This window comes from Oryctolagus cuniculus, chromosome 15, assembly GCF_964237555.1.
Source record: "Oryctolagus cuniculus chromosome 15, mOryCun1.1, whole genome shotgun sequence".
NCBI lineage: Eukaryota > Metazoa > Chordata > Mammalia > Lagomorpha > Leporidae > Oryctolagus > Oryctolagus cuniculus.
The window spans coordinates 9,902,151-9,926,472 of NC_091446.1; the positions used below are offsets into that span (position 1 = coordinate 9,902,151).

General features: G+C 43.5%; 1 protein-coding gene and 1 non-coding gene across 2 annotated transcripts in view; both read right to left on the minus strand.

The window, feature by feature from the left end:
* The window catches only part of WDR11 (WD repeat domain 11), a 58,115-nt gene that overhangs the window by 29,559 nt on the left and 4,234 nt on the right, over positions 1 to 24,322 (minus strand). Inside the window, exons 3-11 of the mRNA XM_002718693.5 lie at positions 23,236 to 23,389; positions 22,028 to 22,201; positions 19,796 to 19,982; positions 15,896 to 16,061; positions 15,019 to 15,133; positions 13,229 to 13,424; positions 12,816 to 12,919; positions 9,078 to 9,254; positions 6,651 to 6,735 (exon numbers count right to left, since the gene is read on the minus strand). Of these exons, the coding sequence (XP_002718739.2) occupies positions 6,651 to 6,735; positions 9,078 to 9,254; positions 12,816 to 12,919; positions 13,229 to 13,424; positions 15,019 to 15,133; positions 15,896 to 16,061; positions 19,796 to 19,982; positions 22,028 to 22,201; positions 23,236 to 23,389 (1,358 nt within the window). The remainder of the gene's footprint in view (positions 1 to 6,650; positions 6,736 to 9,077; positions 9,255 to 12,815; positions 12,920 to 13,228; positions 13,425 to 15,018; positions 15,134 to 15,895; positions 16,062 to 19,795; positions 19,983 to 22,027; positions 22,202 to 23,235; positions 23,390 to 24,322) is intronic.
* On the minus strand, positions 2,320 to 2,440 carry LOC127484291 (small nucleolar RNA ACA64). The gene has a single exon (XR_007911172.1). It is a non-coding gene; the product is annotated as a small nucleolar RNA ACA64 (small nucleolar RNA).

The following is a 24,322-nucleotide window of genomic DNA, read 5'->3' on the forward strand; positions in this document are numbered from 1 at the left end:
TGGTGTCATCATTTATAGAAAAGCAAATAGACAAATTTCAGAGAGAAACCCACAGCTGACAAAACAGCAACCCGTAACCCTCACTTCTGTGGGGCTCATTTCTGTGGAACTGACAGAGGTGACACACACTCTCCCTACTAACAGCTAATGTTCAAAAGTTGCAGAGGTGGGAAACAGAAAGGCGCCAGCGGGCCAAGCACCCATGAGAGGCACGGAGGGATCTGCACTGCCGAACAGTTGAGGTGGCCTGGGAGAGAAGTCTGAAGCTCCGCTCTGTGGGCAAGTGCGCAGCCTTTATGACACCGGTGGGCCGTTGGCCTGGTGGTTAAGATGTCATTAGGACAATCACAGCCCACGTGAGTACCTGGGTCGGAGTCACGGCTCTGGCTCCTGATTACAGCTTCCGGCTATGCAGACTCTAAGGCAGCAGTGATGGCTCAAGTAAATGTGTACCTGCCACTCACATGGAAGACCTGCATGGAGTTCCCAGCTCCTGGCTCGAGTTCTCTGCCTGCCTGTCTCTCTCACATAGATTAATTAATTTTGAAAAATATTTCCTGTGGTTGCTCTCATAGTACAATGGCAGAGTTGATCTATAGAGGTTTTATGGCCTAAAATATCTCAAAGTAAATATTTATTTCTTAGGTAGAATGAGAGAGAGGAGAGAGAGGGGGAGACGGGGGGGGGAGACAGAGGGGGGGAGAGGGAGAGGGAGAGGGAGAGGGAGGGAGAGAGAGAGAGAGAGAGAGAGATGGAGAGAGAGCGCTCCATCTTCCTTTTACTGGGGTTCACTCCTTAAATGGCTGGGCTGCATCAGGTGGAAGCCAGGAGCCAGAAACTCCATCTGGGTCTCCCACATAGGTAGCAGGGATTCAAGCAATGGAGCCATCATCCACAGCCTCCCAGGCACATTAGCAGGGAGCTGGATGGGAAGTGAACAGCCAGGACTTGAACGAGCACCCCAGTATGGATGCAGGTGTCCCAAGCCACGGCTCAACACGCTGTGCCACAACACCTGCCCCAGCCTAAAATCTTAAGCCTAAAGTATTTACTGTATTTACTACCTGGGCCTTTACAAAATTACTTACTGACTCCTACTCTGGTTTATCCATTTCTATACCAATTTGAAGGCAGCTGCTAGATTTAGCATGAAATTGTGCTTTTAACATGTCTCTCATTGTCTCAGGAAGTACAATAGCTCCCAGCATCATATCCCCATTTCTCCATGTGGCTTTCCAGGCTGTCCAGCCATTCGCTCCATCCTACCTAACCATGCTTACCACGCAGTCACTTGAACCTTATCTGCTATTTTAACTAGAGTGTTCTTCCTCACTGATCCCCATGTACCCACCAGCTTGTCTTTTCTAAGAGGGGCAAACACAATCCAAAGATGACTAAAGAAACGATTTTCAACAGCTGGGAATTGGTGCATCTATCAAGGATTACCACTCCTCAAACAGTCAGTTGTGCAGACATACTCAAATTAAGCTGCTTACAGCTGTAGCTTCGGGAACTTCCATGCCTGGCAAGACCTCTTTCCCTCCCTCTTCAAACACTCCTGGAGTTCCAGTCCTGGCTCTAGCCCCCTGTGGCTCTCTGATCCCTGAGCGTGTGGGTCTCCTCCTTGTCCACATGCTATTGCTCTTATTCCAAGAGGTACTTCAAGCCCTGCTTTCTCAATCAGACCTGACCCCTCCATTTACTGAGCTCAGACCATGCCTACAGTGGATAGCATATAATTTCAGTAATTATTCATTAGAAAGTCCCTTCGTCTCGTTTCTCCTTTATTTCCTCTAGCAGGTACAGTATTCATTAATTGTTCTACTTAGAACAAGAGAAGAGGGAAATCATTTTGTGTCTTATTCCACTTTGTATGTGTGTCTGGTAGCTTCAGGCAGATGCTTATCCATGGAGGACCCTAAGACCCACCCTGCCACGTCCAGTTGCTGCAATCTAAACTACTTATGCTCCAGGAGAGTGAAGCCATGATCCCTAGACACTAACAATTCCACTCCTCCTAGTCTTCATTATAAAAATATATGTTAAGAACTCAGTATATGCTCCTAACTGTGGAAGGCACTGGCAATACAGCTTGAATCAGATATAACTTGTCCTTCTAAAGCTTACAATGCAGCAGAAAAGAGACACTGTACAACTGCTTTCTGTATTAACTATTATAAAAGAAGCTGTCACAGAGTTCAATGGGGGAATGCAAGGGTCACAGAAAATCTGGGCTCAGAGATCAGGCAGGGTTTCCTGGTGGACCACTAAAGCTGAGACCCAAAGGACAAACACAGGTTTTTTTTTTTTTCTTTCCCCACTTGTTGGGGCTTGGGTTTTACTTCCCTACACTGAAGCAGTGGGCAGCAAGTGGAGGCCCCTGGTGACTCTGGGCACCAAATCTCACTCATGGCCACAGCCACAGCTACTTTCAAGCAATGCTGAGAAATAAAGTTTTGATGTAAGCCTAAATAACTGAGGAACCAGTGTAATTGGCTGAAAAACATTGTACTGGATTGTACACTCGAGGGAGGTACCATATCATGTCTCTCCAGACATGTGCTAGGCATTCAAGAAACTTTGTTATTAAATAAATGTCATCCAAGAAAAAACTTGCATTCCTTAGGTTACCAGTGCCAAGCACTGTGGTTTGAATGCACCCCTCAAAGTCTGCACTGGGATCTTGATCCCCATTGCAACAGTGATGAGAGGTGAGATCTTTAAGAACTGATTAGGACTCAAGGGCCCTGCCCTTCACAAATGGATTAATGCTGTTGCCATGAGAGTGGTTCGTTATAAAAGCAAGTCTGGTCCTCTCCTTCTCTCCCTCTTGTCCTGCCCTTCCACCAGGGAATGATAGAATCAGAAAGCCCTTGCCAGATTTGGCTCTTCTACCTTGGACTTCCCAGCTTCCAGGATCATGAGCCAAATCAGCTTCTGTTCATTATAAACTCCACAGTGTCAGATATTCTGACACAGCAGCACAAACCAGACTAACACTTATGTCCACTAGAGAAGAGAAGTCTTTCCTCACTGTTCACAACACGCCCCTGTGTACAGGACGTAACAGGATGGGGTGGTGCTTACTGTCATCCGGCAGGATAAACAGTGTCTCTGAACAGACTAGAGCAACAGCACCTGTATCTGATTCCTAGGGAAGAAAGTAAAAACCAAGGTGGACTTCAAAGTGGGGTAGACAGGAGAGGATTATTTCTCAGAAGAAAAGAACAAAGACTCTGCTGGGCTGTGCGCCACACTGCCTTTAGGATCAGAACATCGGCATCACAATACACCCTGACCCCAAGGGCTATGAGCCAATGAGAACAGCAGTTGATTTTCTGACTTGACCTAGGAATTTTCCTGGTAAGATTCCCAACCCCTTGAACAACTGTAACCTTCAAATCTGCTGGCAGATATCTGGAGTTCAGACTCCTAGAAAAGTCTAAAGTTGGACCTATCGGTCACCTACTAGGGATGCTACAGTGGCTCTTCCTCCACACTGGGTGACACACTTTCTCAGTGGCCTTCAAGTTCTCAGATTCTTCTGCCAATTAACAGAGAGAAAAAGATCATTTTTCCTCCTACAAACCACTCAATACATGCAAAACTATGCTCAGTATCTGATTCCAGGTCCTGAAATCCATGTAAGCTACTAGAGTCGTTTTTCTGACATTCAAGATAGTGCTGGGCTGTATTTATGCAATATGCCCTACTGGACACAGACACAAACTAATGCAAGAAACTCTCCATGTACAATTCCCTCTGGTGTACTTCTAAGTACCCTTGACTGGAGATACAGCCTCAAAAGCTCTGCCCACAGGTGCAGGGGAGATGCTCAGTACACGCTTGTAAAGCATCTTGGATACAACACCATGTAAAGAACCCCACATGTTTCTCTACCTGCAATTAACATTCCTTGGCCAGGTATATCCATAAGATTCAAGAACTCTAGAATATATACTCATAAATGACATTTAGCATATGTAGAAAAATAATATCTAAATGTTAGACTTAATTTGCATGTGGGGTTTACTGTCAATAAGTTAAAAAATTTTTATAATATATATTAAATTTTCATGACTTTTAATTGTAACACTAAAATTACATTAATTGAAACAAAGACAGCAGGATTCTATCATTCTCTTGGGCAGCGTCTCTGAATATAAAATGTAAATTATCTTCAAAATGGCAACTAAGAGGGAAAATCCATATAAGAACTGGAGTATCTTTACATGGTCAGCCTTAACATTCCTCTGTCTGGATAGCAGACTCCTCGGTTCTTCAGTTTCTAAGCTACTCCTTATAAATCACTGTCATGTTTACAAACTGTTAATATTCTCACAACTTGGGTAAGTTACATGCCTAATGACATCTGCAATCTGATTCAGGATAATAAAACTACTTAAAACTAACTACTGAGGCTGGTGCCGTGGCTCACTAGGCTATTTCTCCACCTGCAGCGCTGGCACTCCAGGTTCTAGTCCCAGTTGGGGCACCGATTCTGTCCTGGTTGCTCCTCTTCCAGTCCAGCTCTCTGCTGTAGCCCAGGAGTGCAGTGGAGGATGGCCCAAGTGCTTGGGCCCTGCACCCGCATGGGAGACCAGGAGGAAGCACCTGGCTCCTGGCTTCGGATCGGCGCAGTGCTCCGGCCTTAGCAGCCATTTCGGGGTTGAACTAATGGAAGGAAGATCTTTCTCTCTGTCTCTCTCTCTCTCTGTCAAATAATAATAAAAAAAATCAATCAAACAAACAAACAAACCAAAAACTAACTACTGGGCCAGCGCTGCAGCTCACTAGGCTAATCCTCCGCCTTGTGGTGCTGGCACATTGGGTTCTAGTCCCGGTTGGGGTGCCGGATTCTGTCCCGGTTGCCCCTCTTCCAGGCCAGCTCTCTGCTGTGGCCCAGGAGTGCAGTGGAGGATGGCCCAAGTGCTTGGGCCCTGCACCCCATGTGAGACCAGGAGAAGCACCTGGCTCCTGGCTTCGGATCAGCGCAGTGCGCCGGCCGCAGCGCACCGGCCGCGGCGGCCATTGGAGGGTGAACCAACGGCAAAAGGAAGACCTTTCTCTCTGTCTCTCTCTCTCTCACTGTCCACTCTGTCTGTCAATAATAATAATAATAAATAAAAAACTAACTACTGAAAGTTTCAGTGTTCAGAAAAAAAAAAAGTGTTTGATTTTGGCAACATGCTTGATTTCCCAACATTAGGTGCCAAATTCTTATCAGGAATCACAGCTCAGTCAACATGTTTAATTTCTGCCAACAGGATTCCTCCTAATCTACTTAGGTTCTGTCACTGGAGACCCAGCACATGCACTGGGAGCTCAGGCAAAAAGCTCAGGCTTGAGGCCTGAAAGGCCTACAGTGAGTTCCCTCCATTTCTTCTCCAGATTGTAATTCTGTTTCCTTTTCTGGAAATTGGAAATGTAATAGTGCCTCCCCAACAGGGCTGTTTACTGAGGATTCAATGAAATGATACATGCGACACAGTAATACTAAACAGTCTTAAGAACAAATACTAGTTAAAAGGAAGTTTTGCTTCAACGGTGTTAGCCATGAGAAAAAATACTACACAGACAGGGCAAGGGCGAAAGGAGACAGCAGGAGAAGGAAGGCAGGCAGGAAAGAAAGGGAGAGACATCATTCGGAGCAGAGAACAAGGTAAGAGTGACAGAGCGCAAGCCCTGTGGACAAAACGAATGGCAGACTGAGGGGGTGCAGACACCTGCGTCACCCACCGCACCCCAGAGCTCCAGGCATCTACGTGAACACATGTGGGGAAATACTGCAGAGGCCCAGTGTAAGGTGGCAAAAAAGCTGCCCAGGCTGTACCACACAACAATGTACTTGAAAGGATATGGTAATGCAACCTTTCTGGAGCTCTCCATCACAGTCAGAGAGCTGTGACACTTAGGGGGTTCGTACTTCTCCATTTACTCCATTTACTCAGAATAATGCATTCACTGAGGATTCTAATACGCACACGAAACCTACAATTACATAACGCATAGTAGACAGAAAACTGCCATTCTTAGACTTTCATTGAAGGATCTTCAAAAAACAGTGTGGATTATATTTGTAGGCGTGTAACTTTACATTCTGTGATTGACGGGGCAAAAAAAGGAAGCAGGCTTGCATTCGGCAAGCTGCTGGGAGCAGGAGTGAAGGCTTCGAAACAGAGTCAGAAGCACTCGTCTGCCAGGACGGCCCTCCCTCAGGCACCTCTACTCATGGCTCGTGATAGAACACAGCTCACAGTCAAACACGGGCTGTACAGTGCAGTCCTTCTCTGATGGTGTCTAAACAAACAAGATTAAATTGATTTTACTTGATTTGTTAGGAACAGTCCTACTGATAGATCTTCGTAAAAAAGGGAAAATAAATAAACCTGAACAAGGCAACACAGTGATTTTCAGTGAAAAAAAATAGCCAACACCTTAAGGAAGCAGTGGCAGTAAGAGAGGAAGAAATCCCCCACTGCTCGTGCCCACAAGAGCACGCATCCTGATTTACACGGCAGGACATGCACATGTCCTATCCCCACATTTCCGTCCAGTGAGCGCCACTGCAGCGTGTTCAATGTGAAAGTCCCTGAGAAGGTTTTCTGATTAGTGGACGTCTGTGCTTCGACTGCATAATGCACACTCACTTGACTTCACACGAATGCACACTTAACTCCTTGTGCAACAGCCCACTGGTCAGGTGGTACACCAGGACGGAACCATTACTTGTGCCTGTCAAGTGATGTAACAGAAGAGTATTAATTTGGTAGTATTTCCAGATTTTTCCAACAACAGTCTTCCCTCCAGGTGGGTGTTAAAAACACCGGTTGGAATGTTCACATCTCATATCTAAGTGCCCGGGCTCAACTCCCAGCTCTACTCGCTGGGACTGAAGCTTCCTGCCAACGTGCATCCTGGAAGGAAAGAGGTGATGGCTGAAGTGGTTGAGTCCCTGCCACCCACATGGGAGACCCGGACTACATTCCCAGGTCCTGGTTTCAAGCCTGGCCCAACCCCAGCTATTGCCAGCATTTGGGAAGTGACCCAGTGAGATGAGAAAGCTTTGTCTATCTTTTTCTTTCTATGTCTCTCAAATCAATAATTAATAAAAAGTTTTTAAATATTTTCTCAAGATTTCAATTATTTTACAACAGGTATCTTTTATAAAAGAAACTGTATGTTTTTATTTTTTATTTATGTTCTAAATTTTTTTAAAGATTTATTTATTTATTTGAAAGTCAGAGTTAGAGAGAGAAGTGAGGCAGAGAGATGCAGAGAGAGAGAGAGAGGAGAGAGAGAGGTCCTCCATCTGCTGGTTCACTCCCTAAACAGCTGCAATGGCTGAAGCTGTGCAGATCCCAAGCCAAGAGCTTCCTCTGGGTCTCCCACATGGGTGTAGGGGCCCAAGGACTTGGGCCATCTTCTGCTGCTTTCCCAGGCCATAGCAGAGAGCTGGATCAGAAGTGGAGCAGCTGGGACTTGAACTGGTGCCCATATAGGATACTGGCACTGCAGGTGGTGGCCTCCCCCGCTATGCCACAGCGCTGGCCCCAAACTATATGTTTTTAAAAATTAGTCTTCTTCCTTGTTAAAAATGGGCCTAATCTCATGTACTCTGACTTTAAAACCTAAATCAATACATACACAATTTGAAGAAGGACTTTCTTAAACTTTTATACACATAGGAGTTCATACTCTTTGAGACTCACAAATTTTATTATAGCTGATTCTCAGACAACTTAGCAGAGCTCAGTAATCATTTTTCTTCAGAAAGTTTGGGTTTTCTTTCTCTTACATTCAGTAAATCATGATAAGATAGTGAAGCATGTGGTTTCTGTAGCTAAAGGAGCCCAGGTTCAAACCCTGGTCCTGCTCCCTGTTCCTGGGCAAATCACTTCCCCACACTAAATCTGTTATTACTTCTTTACGATGGAGAAACAGAAAATGTACGCAGTAGAGATTAAATGAGAAAACATGCAAATCAGGACAGTGCCTGACACGTTTTGTTAACTACTAGTCTTTCTGTTTATCACTATCAGTAACAATTATTCGTAAAGCTATCCGTGGTTTCAGAGTGTCTAAAATTTAAATAGAAGGAAGATGGACACACTTCAGAAAGTTTCAGTCCCTAAAATGGTTTTGTAAGTTAGGAAGAAAAGTGAATGGTACTCTTGTTTGAACTATCACTTCCTTTCTGTTCTCAATTTCAAAGGATTCATGGATTCATACAAAGCAACAGAATGATAGTAAAAATGCAAATTCCAACTGCAGCTCATCTGCTGCATAAAGCTTCAGAACTTCCTTGCAAAACTATTCTTAAAAATAAACTTTATAGCGATCTAGGTCACACAGACCATAGCCACTTAAAACAATGTTTAATATATAATTGTTAGCAGATGAAGAACATCGTTATTACTAAACTGTTAGCTTGACTGTACAGGTTGTTAACAAAGACCCAACACAGAGTAGAAGCACAGAACGACTGGGGAGGCCCCGGAAAGGCTGAGGAGCCTGGGTCCGTTATCCTACGAAGACTATCCTCCTGTTACTTCAGAAATATGTTGCTACTCTCAGAGCTTTGACTGCATGTCTCACGGTGGACGCTCCATCACTGCAATTAAAAATAAGACAATTCAAGGCCGGTGCCGCGGCTCACTAGGCTAATCTTCCGCCTGTGGCGCCGGCACACCGGGTTCTAGTCCCGGTCGGGGCGCCAGATTCTGTCCCAGTTGCCCCTCTTCCAGGCCAGCTCTCTGCTGTGGCCAGGGAGTGCAGTGGAGGATGGCCCAGGTACTTGGGCCCTGCACCCCATGGGAGACCAGGAGAAGCACCTGGCCCCTGGCTTCGGATCAGCGCGGTGTGCCGGCCACAGTGCGCCAGCCGCGCCCCCATTGGGGATGAACCAACGGCAAAAAGGAAGACCTTTCTCTCTCTCTCTCTCTCTCACTGTCTACTCTGCCTGTCAAAAAAAAAAAAAAAAAAAAAAAAAGACAATTCAAGTAAAGGAATCAAACAAAACCCAAACCCACAAAACCACAACTACAAATCTCAAAAAGTATAGGCCAAACACTCACCAACAGCAAGCAGCGGCTGATACATCTTGATGTTTTTGGTGGTCAGTGGTGGGCACATCCGGATAGCGAACTGTGGGGAGGGCAGCCCTGAAAGCAGCCCCGTGAGCAGGAATTTGAGGTGCACCTCCTGCAGTGCGGAGCCTTTGGGAGGCTCTTCCCCAGCAATTGCACTTTGCCCTAATTTGCAATCAGAAAATACAAGTGCACGTTTATTATAGCACACACGGACCTTAAGAATCTACAGAAACACTTCCCCACGCATGCTCTTCAGGCCCAGAAATAAACTCTAGGGGCTGTAGCTACGAGGGCCACAATGGCTCTGTGCTCGGCCACAGACTTAAATCACCCTGGCTAACATCTCAAAGGGTAGATTACTCCTGGTTATTGCTTTTTAGAATTCAAGGACCTATAAATTTGAGTTTGAACAAACACGGTTTTAGACAAAGTTCCTGGTGTTTGGGCACTAAATACAAGCTTCAGAACAAATCAAGAAAACACACTAGAGAACAGTGAAACATATTCCCATTTTATTGCCTTTAAAAGGGTTACTTTTCAATCCAATGCCCTCTGTAAAGTTCACATAGAACTGGTGATCACCAAAAGCAGGTTCAAGGATGAGTGTTTAGCTCAGTAGTTGAGACTGCATCCTAACTGGAGAACCTGGATTTGATATCTAGATCCAATTCCTGACTCCAGCCTCCTGCTAACGCAGACCCTGGAAGGGAGTGGACATGGCTCAGGAAACTGGGTCCCTGCCAACTATTAGGAGACCTGGACTGTGTTCTTGGCTCCCAGCCTCGGCTCTGTCCAGGCCCTGCAATGGCCAGCAGCTGGGGAATGAACAAGCAGACAGGAACTCTATCCATATATCTCTCTCTGCCTCTCCAGTTGCTGTCTCTATGCTTCTCAAAGAAATAATTTTTAACAAGCAGGTTCAAACAATTCATTAATGATTTCTGATAAGAAACTTTGATGTATCAACATAATTAAGCTTTTGAAAACATTTATTTATTTATTTGAAAGCAGAGTTACAGAGAGAGGGAGAGACAGGAGAGACAGACATCTTCCACCTGCTTGTTCACCTCTCAGGTGATTGCAATAGCCAGGGCTGGGCCAGGCCAAAGCCAGGAGGTTCATCCGGGTCTCCCACGTGGGTGGCAGGGGCTCAGGCCATTAGCAGGGAGCAGCCAGGACACAAACTGGCACCCATATATGATGCCAGTGTCATAGGCAGTGGCTTTATCTGCTATGCCCCAATGCTGGCACCAAAATTTAAGCTTTATAATTAAATACTTTGTGTGTAAATATGTAAAATAGTAAATATAAAAATACATTCAGGTTGAGTATCTCTCACCCAGGAATGTTTCAGATTTTGTAGTTTTTCATAAAAATATTTCCTAAAAATAATTATTTATTTTTTATTATTAGGTAGAGAAACAAAGAGACAGAGAGGAGTCCCATCTGTGGTTCACTCCCCAGAAGCCTGCAACAGCTGGGGTTGAGCCAGACCAAAGTTGGGAGCAAGGAACTCAAGCCCAGTCTCCTACACAGGTGCCAGGAAACCAATCACTTATGCCATCCCTGCTGCCTCCCAGTGTGTGCCTTAGCAGGAAGCTGGAGTGAGGAGCCAGAGCTGGCTACTGAACCAGGTATTTTGACATGGGAAGCAGGCATCCTAACTGCTAGGCTAAATGCTGACCCCTCAATATTATTTCAAAAAAATAGAAAATACACAGAAAGTATGGCCATCGATTTAATCCAATTAAAATGATCCTTTAGGAGTAGTCATACAATTGATACCACTCTTTCTGTCTACATTTGGTAACAAAACATGGGCCATAAAGGAATAGGAAATGCAACAGGTAGGAACTACATATGCCAACACTATTAGCTTGGAGTTGATTCCTGAGAACTATCACTCTTCAAGAGTTTTCCATAAGAGGCAATTTACAAGGTAGGGCAGATTAGGCCTTAATAAGCAGCCGCCTTTACCAATGAATATAAATCAGACTCTGTATTTAACTGAATTGCTTTCAATTATCACTAAGTACACAGTGAACTTCAAATTAAAAGTTTAATTAAAAGTTTTAATTAAAATGTTTTCCAGTAACAAAGCTTTATTTAACAGTTTTAAATCAACTGCACTGTCTAGAACTGCTATACAACCTATATTTTTTTTCTGGCCTCTTAAAAGACTAATTTATACCACTTAGATACCTAAACAGCATAAAATTTCTACCTCCCAAGGGCTCCATATTACTGATTAGTTCTGTTCATGTGTGTTTATAATTCCTTTCACTCTAATATTTTATATCAAGAAGAGACAGGGTCAATTAACTCAGAAAATTACGTTACTGATAAAATGAGCGTTGCAAAACAAGTGTGTCTCTCAATATCCTCGGCTGGATTTATGTCTGGATGGTGAACAGAAAGAATTTTAAGTATAAGTTAGTGCCACTGTGTGGAGGAATTCTACAACTGACAGAAATCATGACAAAGTCAAGGTCTAGAGAGGTCAGGGTCTTGCCCAAGCTGACAGTGGAGCAGCCGCCGCTGCTAAGGAGCAGGCTCCAGAGCCAGGAATATGGGTTTACACCAGCTCTTTCTCTTATATATATGCTGTGTGGTTTTGGGCAAATTCTCATATAGATTCATGGAAATATTACCTACCATGCAGGGTTGTGGTGAGATAACATGTGGGGTATTTAGCATAGCACTTAACTTAGTAGTAAGAACTCAATAAACCACATCTGATTAATATAACTTAATAAGGCAGTGCTCTTTCTGGTATATCACCTATCAAGTACTTAAATAAAAAAACTATTAATACCCATTTTCAATCACATGTTGGAAGAATAAATAATTTAGAAAATGCTTTATAAACTACAGGTACAATTTTAAAAGAATTAGCGTATTTACAAAATCTTAAAAACTTCCAATTGCATAATATTTGAAATCACAAATCCTCCATTGTTCCTTTAATATCTACTATTATTAAGTATATACATAATTAAATAACTTTGAATATTTTACCTACAAATATGTTGAAAGGATCTTCACTATAAAAATAACAAAATTCATGCTAAAAAGTTAAAGTCTTTTTTCTAATTCTGCTCAGTGACTTTAATCCTTCAATATTTACTGCACATGTAGAATGCACAAGGTCTTTTGTTGAGTTTTGGAGTAGGAGGGACAAAATTAAAACCAGACGCTGTCTCATCCTTGCAGAGCTTACAATTTATAGGAGGTAACGGAAGTAAAACCACATTATGACACAACTGATTAACCATTAGGGATCACACAAGAACATTTAAATCAGGCGTGGGAGATTAGACGCAATCCTTGAGCTGAATTTTGAATTAGGCACGGCAGAAAGGGAGAGAGGGAAGCCTCCACTGAGTTCCAAGCCGGGGACCGGCCAGCTTGCTGGCCCTGGGGAGGTCCGGGATGGCTTGGCAAGGGCTCCCCAGTCAGAGTGCAGACGTCCAACAGCCTCCTTCACTGGTATCAGAGCCACTTCTGAATGAACAGTCCTGGATTGCTACAGCTGTAAATGCCAATCTCGGCTACCTCAGGCACTTTTATGTGTAAATATTTTACACCCCTCTGATTTAAGAGACTAATTCTACATTTTAGTTTTCTAGTATGAACTCTGACTTCATAATAATTACAAGTCAGTGACTATTAATTTTGCCCTTCAAAAAGAGTAACATGAAGGTGAGAGAAGAAACAGCTTACCAATCATGTTATCTAAGGACAGGTCTGGGAGTTTGCTCTGTAGCACTCCTACAGGGATTCCACAGAAAGACACTGGTGAATACAAAGGGGACGCACCAGAGCTACTGCAAAGACACAACAATGAGGTGGCTTTACACAGTGAAACCTGCATCGCACATTAAGAACGCAAAGCCTTACTTCCAGGCCATGGCACCCCCATCCACTTGTAGGCAGTACTTATAAACTTTACCCATTGGCAAGGGAGGTATAGCAGATTTACATAATCCCCTAATAATTTAAAATCTTCATTACCACCTCTAATATATTTACAGAAAAACGACCCTGCTGTTTTTACAATTCTGGCAACTCTTTTAAAAGTGGAAACAGAAAGCCACAGCAACAAACAACCCCCACCAACCCCTGGATTCATTTACCTGCTCCGTGAATTTCTATTACAAACCGCAGACTTGAGTTCCCATATCATGACCCTGCCATCACTCACTATGAGGGCTGCTGCATTCTCATTGACAGGGCAGCACACCATGCTGAAGGGACGGACAGTTTTTGTCACCCTGATGGCATCACACTGGCTTCGTAAATCGTAAGTAAGCTCCTGAACAGGATCTGGATCTTAAGAAAAACAGGTTTACTTTTCAATAACAAAAAGCAACCATACCAGTAACATTACTGTTCACTTTCCTTTAAATCAAACCTCATCTAAAAAGACTATCATTCTTTCATTAACCCAAAGTTGGCCAGGAGTCACTGTATTTTTTACAATTACTACTCATTTCTGTGGGGAGCAATTCGGACTAGACTAAGTTACTGGAATTAAGACTTATTCTATGCATCTGCTCTCCCACAATATGGTGCTGGGAGAGAAGAAAACAGCTTCTACACAGCTGCCTCCAGTTCAACCAATGGGCTGTAGGACTTGCTCCTGATTGGAGGAGAGCAGCGTACTCGGCGTGTGGGCAGCCGAGTTAGGATTGGCGGAGGAGGACTATAAAGGAGGAGAGAGATGGCATGCACCAGGAACATCTAAGGGGAACATCTAAGGGAACACCTGTGCAGCCCCCGAGAGAGCCGGCCGGCGGTGTGCCGCTCCCCTGCGGAAGTGGGGAATGTGGCCAGGGAGAACTGCCCTTCCACGGAGGTGGAAGGGACAGTAGCCAACCCGGGAAGAACCAGCAGCAAACCCGGGGAGGGCCGAGCAGACGAAAGAACAGCGCAGGGTCCTGTGTAGTTCCTCCACGAAGAGGGGGAGCGACACATTTCTTCAGAACATAAGGATAATATCTTAATGACCAAATACAACAAGTTTAATCTCTAAAAAAGGTATCTTGTTTAAGCCTATTCAAAATAAAGAAATGTTTTGAAGAATCAAAGTGACACACATTTAAGTAATGAATACAGACCATCACTGCACACAATTCTTACAAAAGAACTGAAAGTCACTTTCACCTTCACCTCACAAAAGCATTATTTCTATTCTCCCAGATACAACTGACCTGGTAACCAAGTGCCCTGGGACTTATTAATGTCATTTTACACTGGAAATTTCTGAATCTAAGGAGAGGTCAAAGAGGTGTTAATAATAAAGGCATACAAGATTGAGCTTGCACTGAAGAAAAATTCACAAAAGTAAAATCTACTGTTCTCACAGACACAATCAAGAAGGAACTACAAAATAGTCTTTGGCCTTTAGGAGGTGTGCCATGGTAACACCAAGAGGTTAATCTTGAGGCTGTATTTTTACTCATTTATTATACACCCATATTATAACCATACTCTTACACTTTCTCAGGGCAATATTATCACTAGCATTATGGTTGGTAGATACTTGCTGCATGAAGATTTATCAACAATGTTGAAGAGGCTGGATTTGTGGCACCGTGGGTTAAGCCTGTGATCAAAGCATTCCATACGAGTGCTGGATCAGGTCCCAGCTGCTCCACTTCTGATCCAGTTCCCTGCTAATGCGCTTGGCAAAACAGCGAAGATGGCCCAGCTCCTTGGGTCTCTGCCGTGGGAGAACCAGGATGGAGTTCCTGGCTCCTGGCTTCAGCCTGGCCCAGCAAGGGCTGTTGCAGTCATTTTGGGGAGTAACCAGTGGAAGGGAGATCTCTTTCTCACTCTGCCTTTCAAATAAATGAGTAAATCTCAAAAAAAAAAAAAAAAACGCAAGAAAAGCATAATTAATATCATCGAGATGTGAACTCACCTGGTTCCTCATTTGAAGAGGTGAAAATGCTATTGTAAGATCTTCGAACACGTAAAGTTATACAACCATTTTCATGTAGACAAAATAAACCATCACGCTGAAAGCAGGGTATTACCTTTAAATAGATGATATATTTAAGTCCACAACAGATCAACAGACATATACCATGAAACTCAAACTTGTATTTCGAAGATACGGGTCAAAAAAAAAAAAAAAAAAAAGAAAGAAAAATACATAATCCCCAAGCTTTAAAAGTAAATGAACATTTTAAAAATTAATTTATAATCCTAAAAAAAATTGTCTCCAACCATGTAACTTAATAGTTCAATAAATCTCAGGATCAGTCAGGATTTCTAGGGAAATCAAACCAATCAAAAGTGGCCGGCGCCGCAGCTCACTAGGCTAATCCTCTGCCTTGTGGCACCAGCACACTGGGTTCTAGTCCTGGTCGGGGCGCCGGATTCTGTCCCGGTTGCCCCTCTTCCAGGCCAGCTCTCTGCCGTGGCCCGGGAGTACAGTGGAGGATGGCCCAAGTGCTTGGGCCCTGCACCCCATATGAGACCAGGAGAAGCACCTGGCTCCTGCCATCGGATCAGCGCGGTGCGCCGGCTGCAGTGCACCGGCCGTGGCGGCCATTGGAGGGTGAACCAACGGCAAAAGGAAGACCTTTCTCTCTGTCTCCCTCTCTGTCCACTCTGCCTGTCAAAAAAAAAAAAAAAAAAAAAAAAGTGTAGAAAAATCAGGAATATAAAATAATGTTAACTTTTCAGTAAACAGCAAAGAGAAAGTAAAACTAATGACTTTTGCAAGATCATCATCTTTTTCTATAGAGAATTCAAGCTAACTTATGGGATTGTAATTTATAAACTGTGGATACCTGCAAAAATGGAACTCCCGTTCGTTCTATTGCAATCACACCCACTGTTTGATTCACCTCAAGGTCAAGGATTAAAATCTCTCGAGGATAGAGTAACAACATGTGATTCCTTTTCGAAGGCAGATATGCCAATTGAAGGCAATCATTGAGAGTTATGAATTCTGCACTGAAAAAAAGGAAACATCAAGAGATGAGTCAACAACTTGATTTATTTCAGAAAAAGCTAATAGAGGAATTTAATTTTATTTATTTTCCACATAAAATTGTCAATGAAAAAGATGATCTACATGAGTTACCAATCAAAACTTAAGACTCTGGGGCTGGCACTATGGCACGGTAGGCTAAGCCTCTGCGGTGCCAGCATCCCACTTGGGAACCAGTTCGTGTCCCAGCTGCTCCTCTTCTGATCCAGCTCTCTGCTTATGGCCTTGGAAAGCAGTGGAAGATGGCCCAAGTGCTTGGGCCCCTGCAAACACGAGGGAGACCCGGAAGAAGCTCCTGGGCTCAGATGGACTCAGCTCCAGCTGTCACGGCCATTTGTGGGGAGTGAACCACCAGATGGGATCTGTCTGTCTCTCCCTCTGCCTGTAACTCTACCTCTCAAATGAATAAAATCTTTAAAAAAAAAACTTAAAACTTTAGCAAGTTCTAAAATTAAAATTATTAAAATAATACTGCATGGGTTGGTGATGATGTATTTCTAAATTTGTGAAACATTTAAAGTATGTCTATGATGAGGTAATACCATACTATACAGACAATATCATACTGACACTCATAAAATAGTTTATTTTATTTTCACTTTGAAATTAAAAGTATTCACAGACTGCTAAACTGAAAATTTAGGTTTAAAACAAACATTTTGGATAATTAAGGTCACTGGGCCAAGGGGTTATTAGACTATCTGTATGGCCTTGGGTCAAGTGTCACTTAATTTACTTTCTTTTTTTTTTTTTTTTTTTTTTTTTTTTTTTTTTTTTTTTGACAGGCAGAGTGGACAGTGAGAGAGAGAGACAGAGAGAGAAAGGTCTTCCTTTGCCGCTGGTTCACCCTCCAATGGCCGCCGCTGCAGCCGGCGCACCGCGCTGATCCTGGCAGGAGCCAGGAGCCAGGTGCTTTTCCTGGTCTCCCATGGGGTGCAGGGCCCAAGCACCTGGGCCATCCTCCACTGCACTCCCTGGCCATAGCAGAGAGCTGGCCTGGAAGAGGGGCAACCGGGACAGAATCCGGCGCCCCAACCGGGACTAGAACCCGGTGTGCCGGCGCCGCAAGGTGGAGGATTAGCCTATTGAGCCACGGCGCCGGCTCACTTAATTTACTTTCATTCTTAAATCTTTTCTGAAACGGAGTAGGTATTTCATTCGCCTATATCACAGCATTTCCTTCTAAGTACAAGACAAAAAGCCAAAACCAAAACAACTAAGAAGGGGCCGACGCTGTGGTACAGCAGGTTAATGCCCTGGCCTGAAGCTCCAGCATCCCATATGGGTGCCGGTTCGAATCCCAGCTGCTCCACTTCCTGTCCAGCTCTCTGCTATGGCCTGGGGAAGCAGTGGAAGATGGCCCAAGTCCTTGGGCCCCTGCACCCCCGTGGGAGACCTGGAAGAAGCTCCTGGCTCCTGGCCAGGAGCTCCGACCGTTGCAGCCAACTGGGGAGTGAACCATCGGATGGAAGACCTCTCTCTCTGCCTCTCTTCTCTCTGTGTAACTCTGACTTTTGAAAAAATAAATCTTAAAAAAAAAAAAAAACAACTAAGAAATTGTGAGTCTTGCAAAAGACCGTTAAGAACCTCAAAAGTCATTTTAGGGGCTGGCACTGTGGTGTAGTAGGTTAATCCTCCGCCTGTGGCACTGGCATCCCATATGGGTGCCAGTTCTAGTCCCAGCTGCTCCACTTCCAATCCAGCTCTCTGCTATGGCCTGGGAAAGCAGAAGATGGCCAAGTCCTTGGGTCTCTGTATCCATGTGGGAGACCCGTAAGAAGCTCCTCGCTCCTGGCTTTGGATCAGATAGGCACAGCTCGGGCCGTTTTAGCCATTTTGGGAGTGAACCAACAGAAGGAAGACCTTTCTCTCTGTCTCTCCCTCTCCCTGTCTGTAAATCTACTTCTCAAATGAAATAAATAAAATCTTAAAAAAAAAGCTTTTAAAAAAAGTCATTTTAATAATGAATGACTGTTGCATATAATCACAGCCTTTTTACATAAAATACATTTCAATAGGAATAGGTTTATAACAAGGTTTTTTACATAATAGTATTAATAGGTTTTGAATTTTAAAGTTAATTTAGAGGACTGGAAGGAGTTTGTTTTTGAAATAAAAATCCTGCCTTTGCCATTTCCTACTTAGGTAAGTTTAACATATTGAAAATAATGTAGGACTTGGTTGTCTTCATCTGTAAAGTGAGAACAGTATTACTGCTCAGAATTGGAATAAGATTATATGAGTGGATATAAAAACACCCAGTACAATTCTATTGAAAGAGATAAATAATACATTTTCCCAAAACTCAAGACGCACATGATTCACATGACAGAAAACCTAATAGGTATAAATTGTAACTTATAAAACTACTCAGACTGCCAAATAATTGTTTATAACGGGGATTTCATGAAAAATTGAAAGTTCTCTTAAAATACTTTAAGGAGACCGGCACCATGGCTCACTAGACTAATCCTCCACCTTGCGGTGCCGGCACACCAGGTTCTAGTCCCGGTCGGGGCGCCAGTTGCCCCTCTTCCAGGCCAGCTCTCTGCTGTGGCCAAGGAGTGCAGTAGAGGATGGCCCAAGTGCTTGGGCCCTGCACCCCATGGGAGACCAGGATAAGTACCTGGCTCCTGCCATTGGATCAGCGCAGCGCGCCGGCCGCGGCGGCCATTGGAGGGTGAACCAATGGCAAAGGAAGACCTTTCTCTCTGTCTCTCTCTCACTGTCTACTCTGCCTGTCAAAAAAATAAAAATAAATAAAAAAAAAATAAAAACAAAACTTTAAGGAGCAATCTGGAGATAAATTAACTAGTGAAGTTAATCAGCTTATGGTTTAATAAATAAAAAAAAAAATTCACTCACAAATTCAGAATGCATTTGTAATATAATTTATATTTTTACCATAAAGTTTTCAAGTAAATACCCCAAAAGCATGGACACAGTAATCTTAGCATATTAAAAATAAAGGCTATCTTAAGATGAATGTCAAAAAATCTACCAAAGCAATAAATATGTAAGATCACATCTCTAGAATAGAAGAAACCTATTCTTGATGCATTACAATTTGTTACCCACAATTTTCTTCAGTTGCATCAGCCACCACAAACAATGCTGTACTAATGCTACTGCATCTGTTAATCTTTACAGCAACCTCATGAAATACTTTAAAAGTCTATTTTAGAGATTAAGAGTGAAATCTGAGCAAAACTAAGAAACTGTCTCTGGATCACATAACTGCAGCCTGCCCCAGAACCCTTCCTCCTAACCATGATGGCAAACATCTTCACCTGCAAAAACACGCGGTACTTTAATGAGAGAGCACAGCACTTAAATAAGGAAAATGCACTTAAAATAAAAAATTCAGCTTTCATGCCCCCAATTTGTAATGTGTCCAATAACCACAACCCTAGAATCATCTCATGCTTCCAAAAGTAAGATTCAGAAGTCAAATATTTTAATCTGTAAAAATTGGTGGGGCGGTTGGCACAACTAATAGAAAGCAGCCATGTTAGATGTTCAACCTCCTGTTGGGGAAGAAGTCACAATGGTTATTCTTTCCTTTAATAAACTCAAAACTAGAAATGAAAAAAGATAAAATGAAGTAAGAAATTAATCCTAGCACAATTCCAAAAACAATGCTTTTATATCTGATAAATAGATGAATGGTACATTTAGTCTTATACTTGTACCTTACCTAGGTTTCTCTTGTGTGATTAAAATTTTTACTTTATTAAGAGCCTTCTTGGCACCTGTGGCTGCAGCCAACTTATTATGAGCTGGGCTGGAGTGTGGGCTGGAAATGTAAACCTTTTTCCCTGGGCCGGAGGGAGGCTTGGATGGAGAGAAGTCTGAGATGAACACAATACCCTCGCTGGTAAGCACTATATTGAGAGAAGAAAAGCTCTGATTAAACCTTAATCAAGTTAGCACAGAGCTTTATTCTAATACAGTTTTGAGAACAAGATAACAATAATTTTAATAATATTGAACTGTGATGCAGTCAGGCAGTCGTAACATAATGGAAATGTTCTCCAGCTGAAGAAAAGCAGGTGGTCCATTACAATTCATCTGAGGCCTCCAAACTCAGCATTCTAAATTATGCTTTATATTAAAAAGATACCAGGAGGTTATTGGCAGAAAGAACAAATGTTTGTTTTTCCAGATAAATTCAGAGCACAGACTCTCACTAAATATCTTTCCTCATTACATCCCATAACCTCAAAATCCAAACACTTTTCAGAATATACAATTCACAGAGGAAGAAAAAAACCCCGTATGTGAGAGAGCCTGTGTATCACAATTAGCTGAGTTCAAATATTTGGTTTGATAGCCCTGAATTTTTTATGAATATCATCATCTACTCAGTAGAAACAAATTTGTTTTTTCTTCTCCAGCATCAGACTGAACCTTAGAATGAGTGAGGGGGTTTCCTCCCCTGTATATTTAGAAATAAAGAAGTAATGGCTTACTAAGTGTTAAGAAAACAAATGTATTCCAGGAGGCAGCACCACAATTAGCAGCACAAATTCGCTTTTTTATGATGGAGAAAATAACCCCTCTACACTGGCGCTGAGCAATCCTGGGTTAGATGCGCATGGAGTCCTTATCTACCTCGAGGCTGCTGTAAGCTTGGAAACGAGGAAGCGTCCAAGCGTCATGACAGCCCCAGCACATGCAGTAGGAGTGCATCACAGACATCAGCTCAGCTGACACTGAAATAGAGGGCTTCCACCAAGCACACTACAGACACAAAGCGCTGACACATCAGGGTCCAGAACTCGGGTTTCAACTTCCCTGTTGCTCAACTTCTTTCATGCCAACTTCCCCTACTCTGCCTAATCCCACAGCACCCATCTTACATGAGCCAACGAGGAATCAGCGAGTGAGCACGCAAGTGCTGCAGGCTCGTGTTCACACATAAACGTTTATGTACAACAGTATCTGAACACTGAATGTACTTATGTCTAATAAATGCTTCCTATTTTAACTTCCTTTTGTCTGCCTTCCACTTCCTCCATCAACACACACCCTTCAATAAATGCTGAAAGTAAGTTAGATGAGACACTCAGAGAAACATCTTGCACCATAGCTAACTCCCTTCCTTCAAGTTTCTGATCTTGATCAAAAGGAAGCCTACTTTGACCACGCCATCTAACATAAACTAACCTCATCTCCTGTTCCCTGCTTACACTTTACCCAGTTTTAGCTCCTGTACATCACCTATCACCACTCAATACATTAGAATTTATTAATTTGTTACATTCACAGTTCATGATCTGACCCCTACACTTTAATCAAGCTCTGCAAAGGAACACTTGTCCTGATTCCCAGAACAGCAATAATAAGCTCCAAAGACCTGCTGGATGACTGAATAAAGAACACACAAATGTTCTAATAATTTAGCTGCAAAAATATCTGTAAAACCCATCTCATTTTTAGATTATTAATTCAGTAAAACACCAACGCAGAGAGGTAAAATCCGCCTCTGCAAGAATAAATTCAGCCAGGCTTACAGTGTCACTGTAACACGTGTTACTGCACTCAAAACGAATGGCATGCACAAAGGCAGGACTTGATTTGGCCACAGACTAAATGAAGCCCTTGATTGAAGTTCTTGAAACATTCCTAGAAAAGCAAACTGAATTAACTCTAAAGTGGAATATCATAGTAATTCTGTCCCTGGCAGACCTAAAATGATTTGCAAATTCTTATGGTAGAGGCACGGCTTGCAGATGATACTGGGTCATGACTTAGCATGTGTACTGGGAGCTGCAAATACATGGACCAGATGTGCTTCTCCACTTTGTTCAGTCATTTTTAACAATATACTCACAGATACAGAGTCCGTGTGCATTTACGGTGTTTATAGCATTAACTATATTTTAAATACCTCTCAACTTATTTTCCACAAGCTACTATTACTTACAAGTTAAATGTGAAGGATCAAAAGGGTCAAAAGAGAAAGAGAGAATGTTATCTGCATAGCTCTTCCTCCAGAGCTTGGTGCCAGTGTCTGCATTCCAGAGCACAATGTAGTTCGGTGGGTGGACGGCAAGCAGTAAATCCCGCGAAGCATCTTGATTCCACAGCCACTGCACATCTGTAGGACCGGACAAATCAACGCGAAACTCACAAATCATTCATCAAACATGTGGCTAACTTCTCCTTGACATTTCATTTTCAAAACATAATCCTGGCCAGCGCCACGGCTCACTAGGCTAATCCTCCGCCTTGCGGCACTGGCACACGGGGTTCTAGTCCCGGTCGGGGCGCCAGATTCTGTCCCGGTTGCCCCTCTTCCAGGCCAGCTCTCTGCTGTGGTCCGGGAGTGCAGTGGAGGATGGCCCAAGTGCTTGGGCCCTGCACCCCATGGGAGACCAGGAGAAGCACCTGGCTCCTGCCATCGGATCAGCGTGGTGCTCTGGCTGCAGCGCACCGGCCGCGGCGGCCACTGGAGGGTGAACCAACGGCAAAAAGGAAGACCTTTCTCTCTGTCTCTCTCTCTCACTGTCCACTCTGCCTGTCAAAAAATAAAATAAAAAATAAAAAACCATAATCCTTAAAATCTCCTCACCCTCTCCCTCCCCACTAAATGTAACAGGTATGTATATCAATATTAGCAGAGGAAAAAGTAATTTTATAGAAAAATGAACTGTCTGGTTAAAATTTCAAGGCCAACTTTTCAAACAACCAGAAGTATCACTTCAAAAGAAAGTAAAAGGCAATTTTCACTCATTATGAAAGAACAATATTGTACTAGTCTTAGGTCAGTAAAATAAAGAAGCGACCTACTTCAAAATGAGAATATGCTTTTATTCAGTGCTATTCATGTAAAGTGAGCCCGGATGGCAGTTTGGCCAAGTTTTCTCATATTATTCCTTAGATTACAAGACTGCAGCAGCAAACTTTTCTTATCAGGTTTGATTGAGACTGACAGTGAAGTTAACGAGTTCTGCCAAAGCATAAATCAGTGGAGATTTGAGGGAATAAGCCCAGAGGTGTAACGCTAAGGAAAAGAAAGCTACATTTGCATCCACAGAAGAGAGGAAACACGCCCACATGCTGGGAGTGAGGAGGTGAAGTGAATGGGGCAGGAGTCTGGGTAGAAACCCTCGGCAGAGCCCCCTGCCTCACCCTGAATAGGCTTGGCGTGCTCCTGGATCTCACACTGCGCCACTCCCGCTGCTACGTCCCACACGATGATCTTCCCCGTGACATCAGCAGAAGCTAAGCGCAGGCAATATGGGGAGCCAATGTTATGGTGATAGTTTTCCCTGGCCCATTTAACCTGGCATCAAGAAGAAACCAAATCAAGTAAACACTTGAACTGGACAAAACTAAACATAGTTTTCAAAGAACACCAACAAGAACCTATACTACATTTATATTATAAAAATAATTGGCATATGCATAAACAGGAAGCTGGTTTTCATTTTGAAATTAGACCTTTTTTATTATTTACAATAGCTTTTCAATGTTGTCATTAAATATTTTTGAGAACATCAAAATGCTCCTGACCTACAGTTTTTTTGTTTTTGTTTTTGTTTTTTTTTACAGGCAGAGTGGACAGTGAGAGAGAGACAGAGAGAAAGGTCTTCCTTTGCCGTTGGTTCACCCTCCAATGGCCGCCGCGGCCAGCGTGCTGCGGCCGGCACACCGCGCTGATCTGATGGCAGGAGCCAGGTACTTCTCCTGGTCTCCCATGGGGTGCAGGGCCCAAGCACTTGGGCCATCCTCCACTGCACTCCCTGGCCACAGCATAGAGCTGGCCTGGAAGAGGGGCAACCGGGACAGAATCCGGCGCCCCGACTGGGACTAGAACCCGGTGTGCTGGCGCCACAAGGAGGAGGATTAGCCTGGTGAGCCGCGGCGCCGGCGGCCTACAGTTTTAATGTTTTGAGAAATTCAGGTAAAGACTCCAAAATACCTTAGAAATTAGTTTTCTTGGGACTGGTGCTGTGGCATAGCAGGTAAAGCTGCCGCCTGTAGTGCCAGCATCCCATATGGGTGCCAGTTAAGAGTACCAGCTCTCTGCTATGGCCTGGAAAAGCAGTAGAAGATGGCCCAAGTGCTTGGGCCCCTGCACCCACGTGGGAGACCCTGAAGAAAATCCTGGCTCCTGGCTTCAGATTGGCGCAGTTCAGGCTGTTGTGGCCAACTGGGGAGTGAACCATCAGATGGAAGACACCTCTCTCTCTCTCTCCCCCCTCCACCCCTCTGT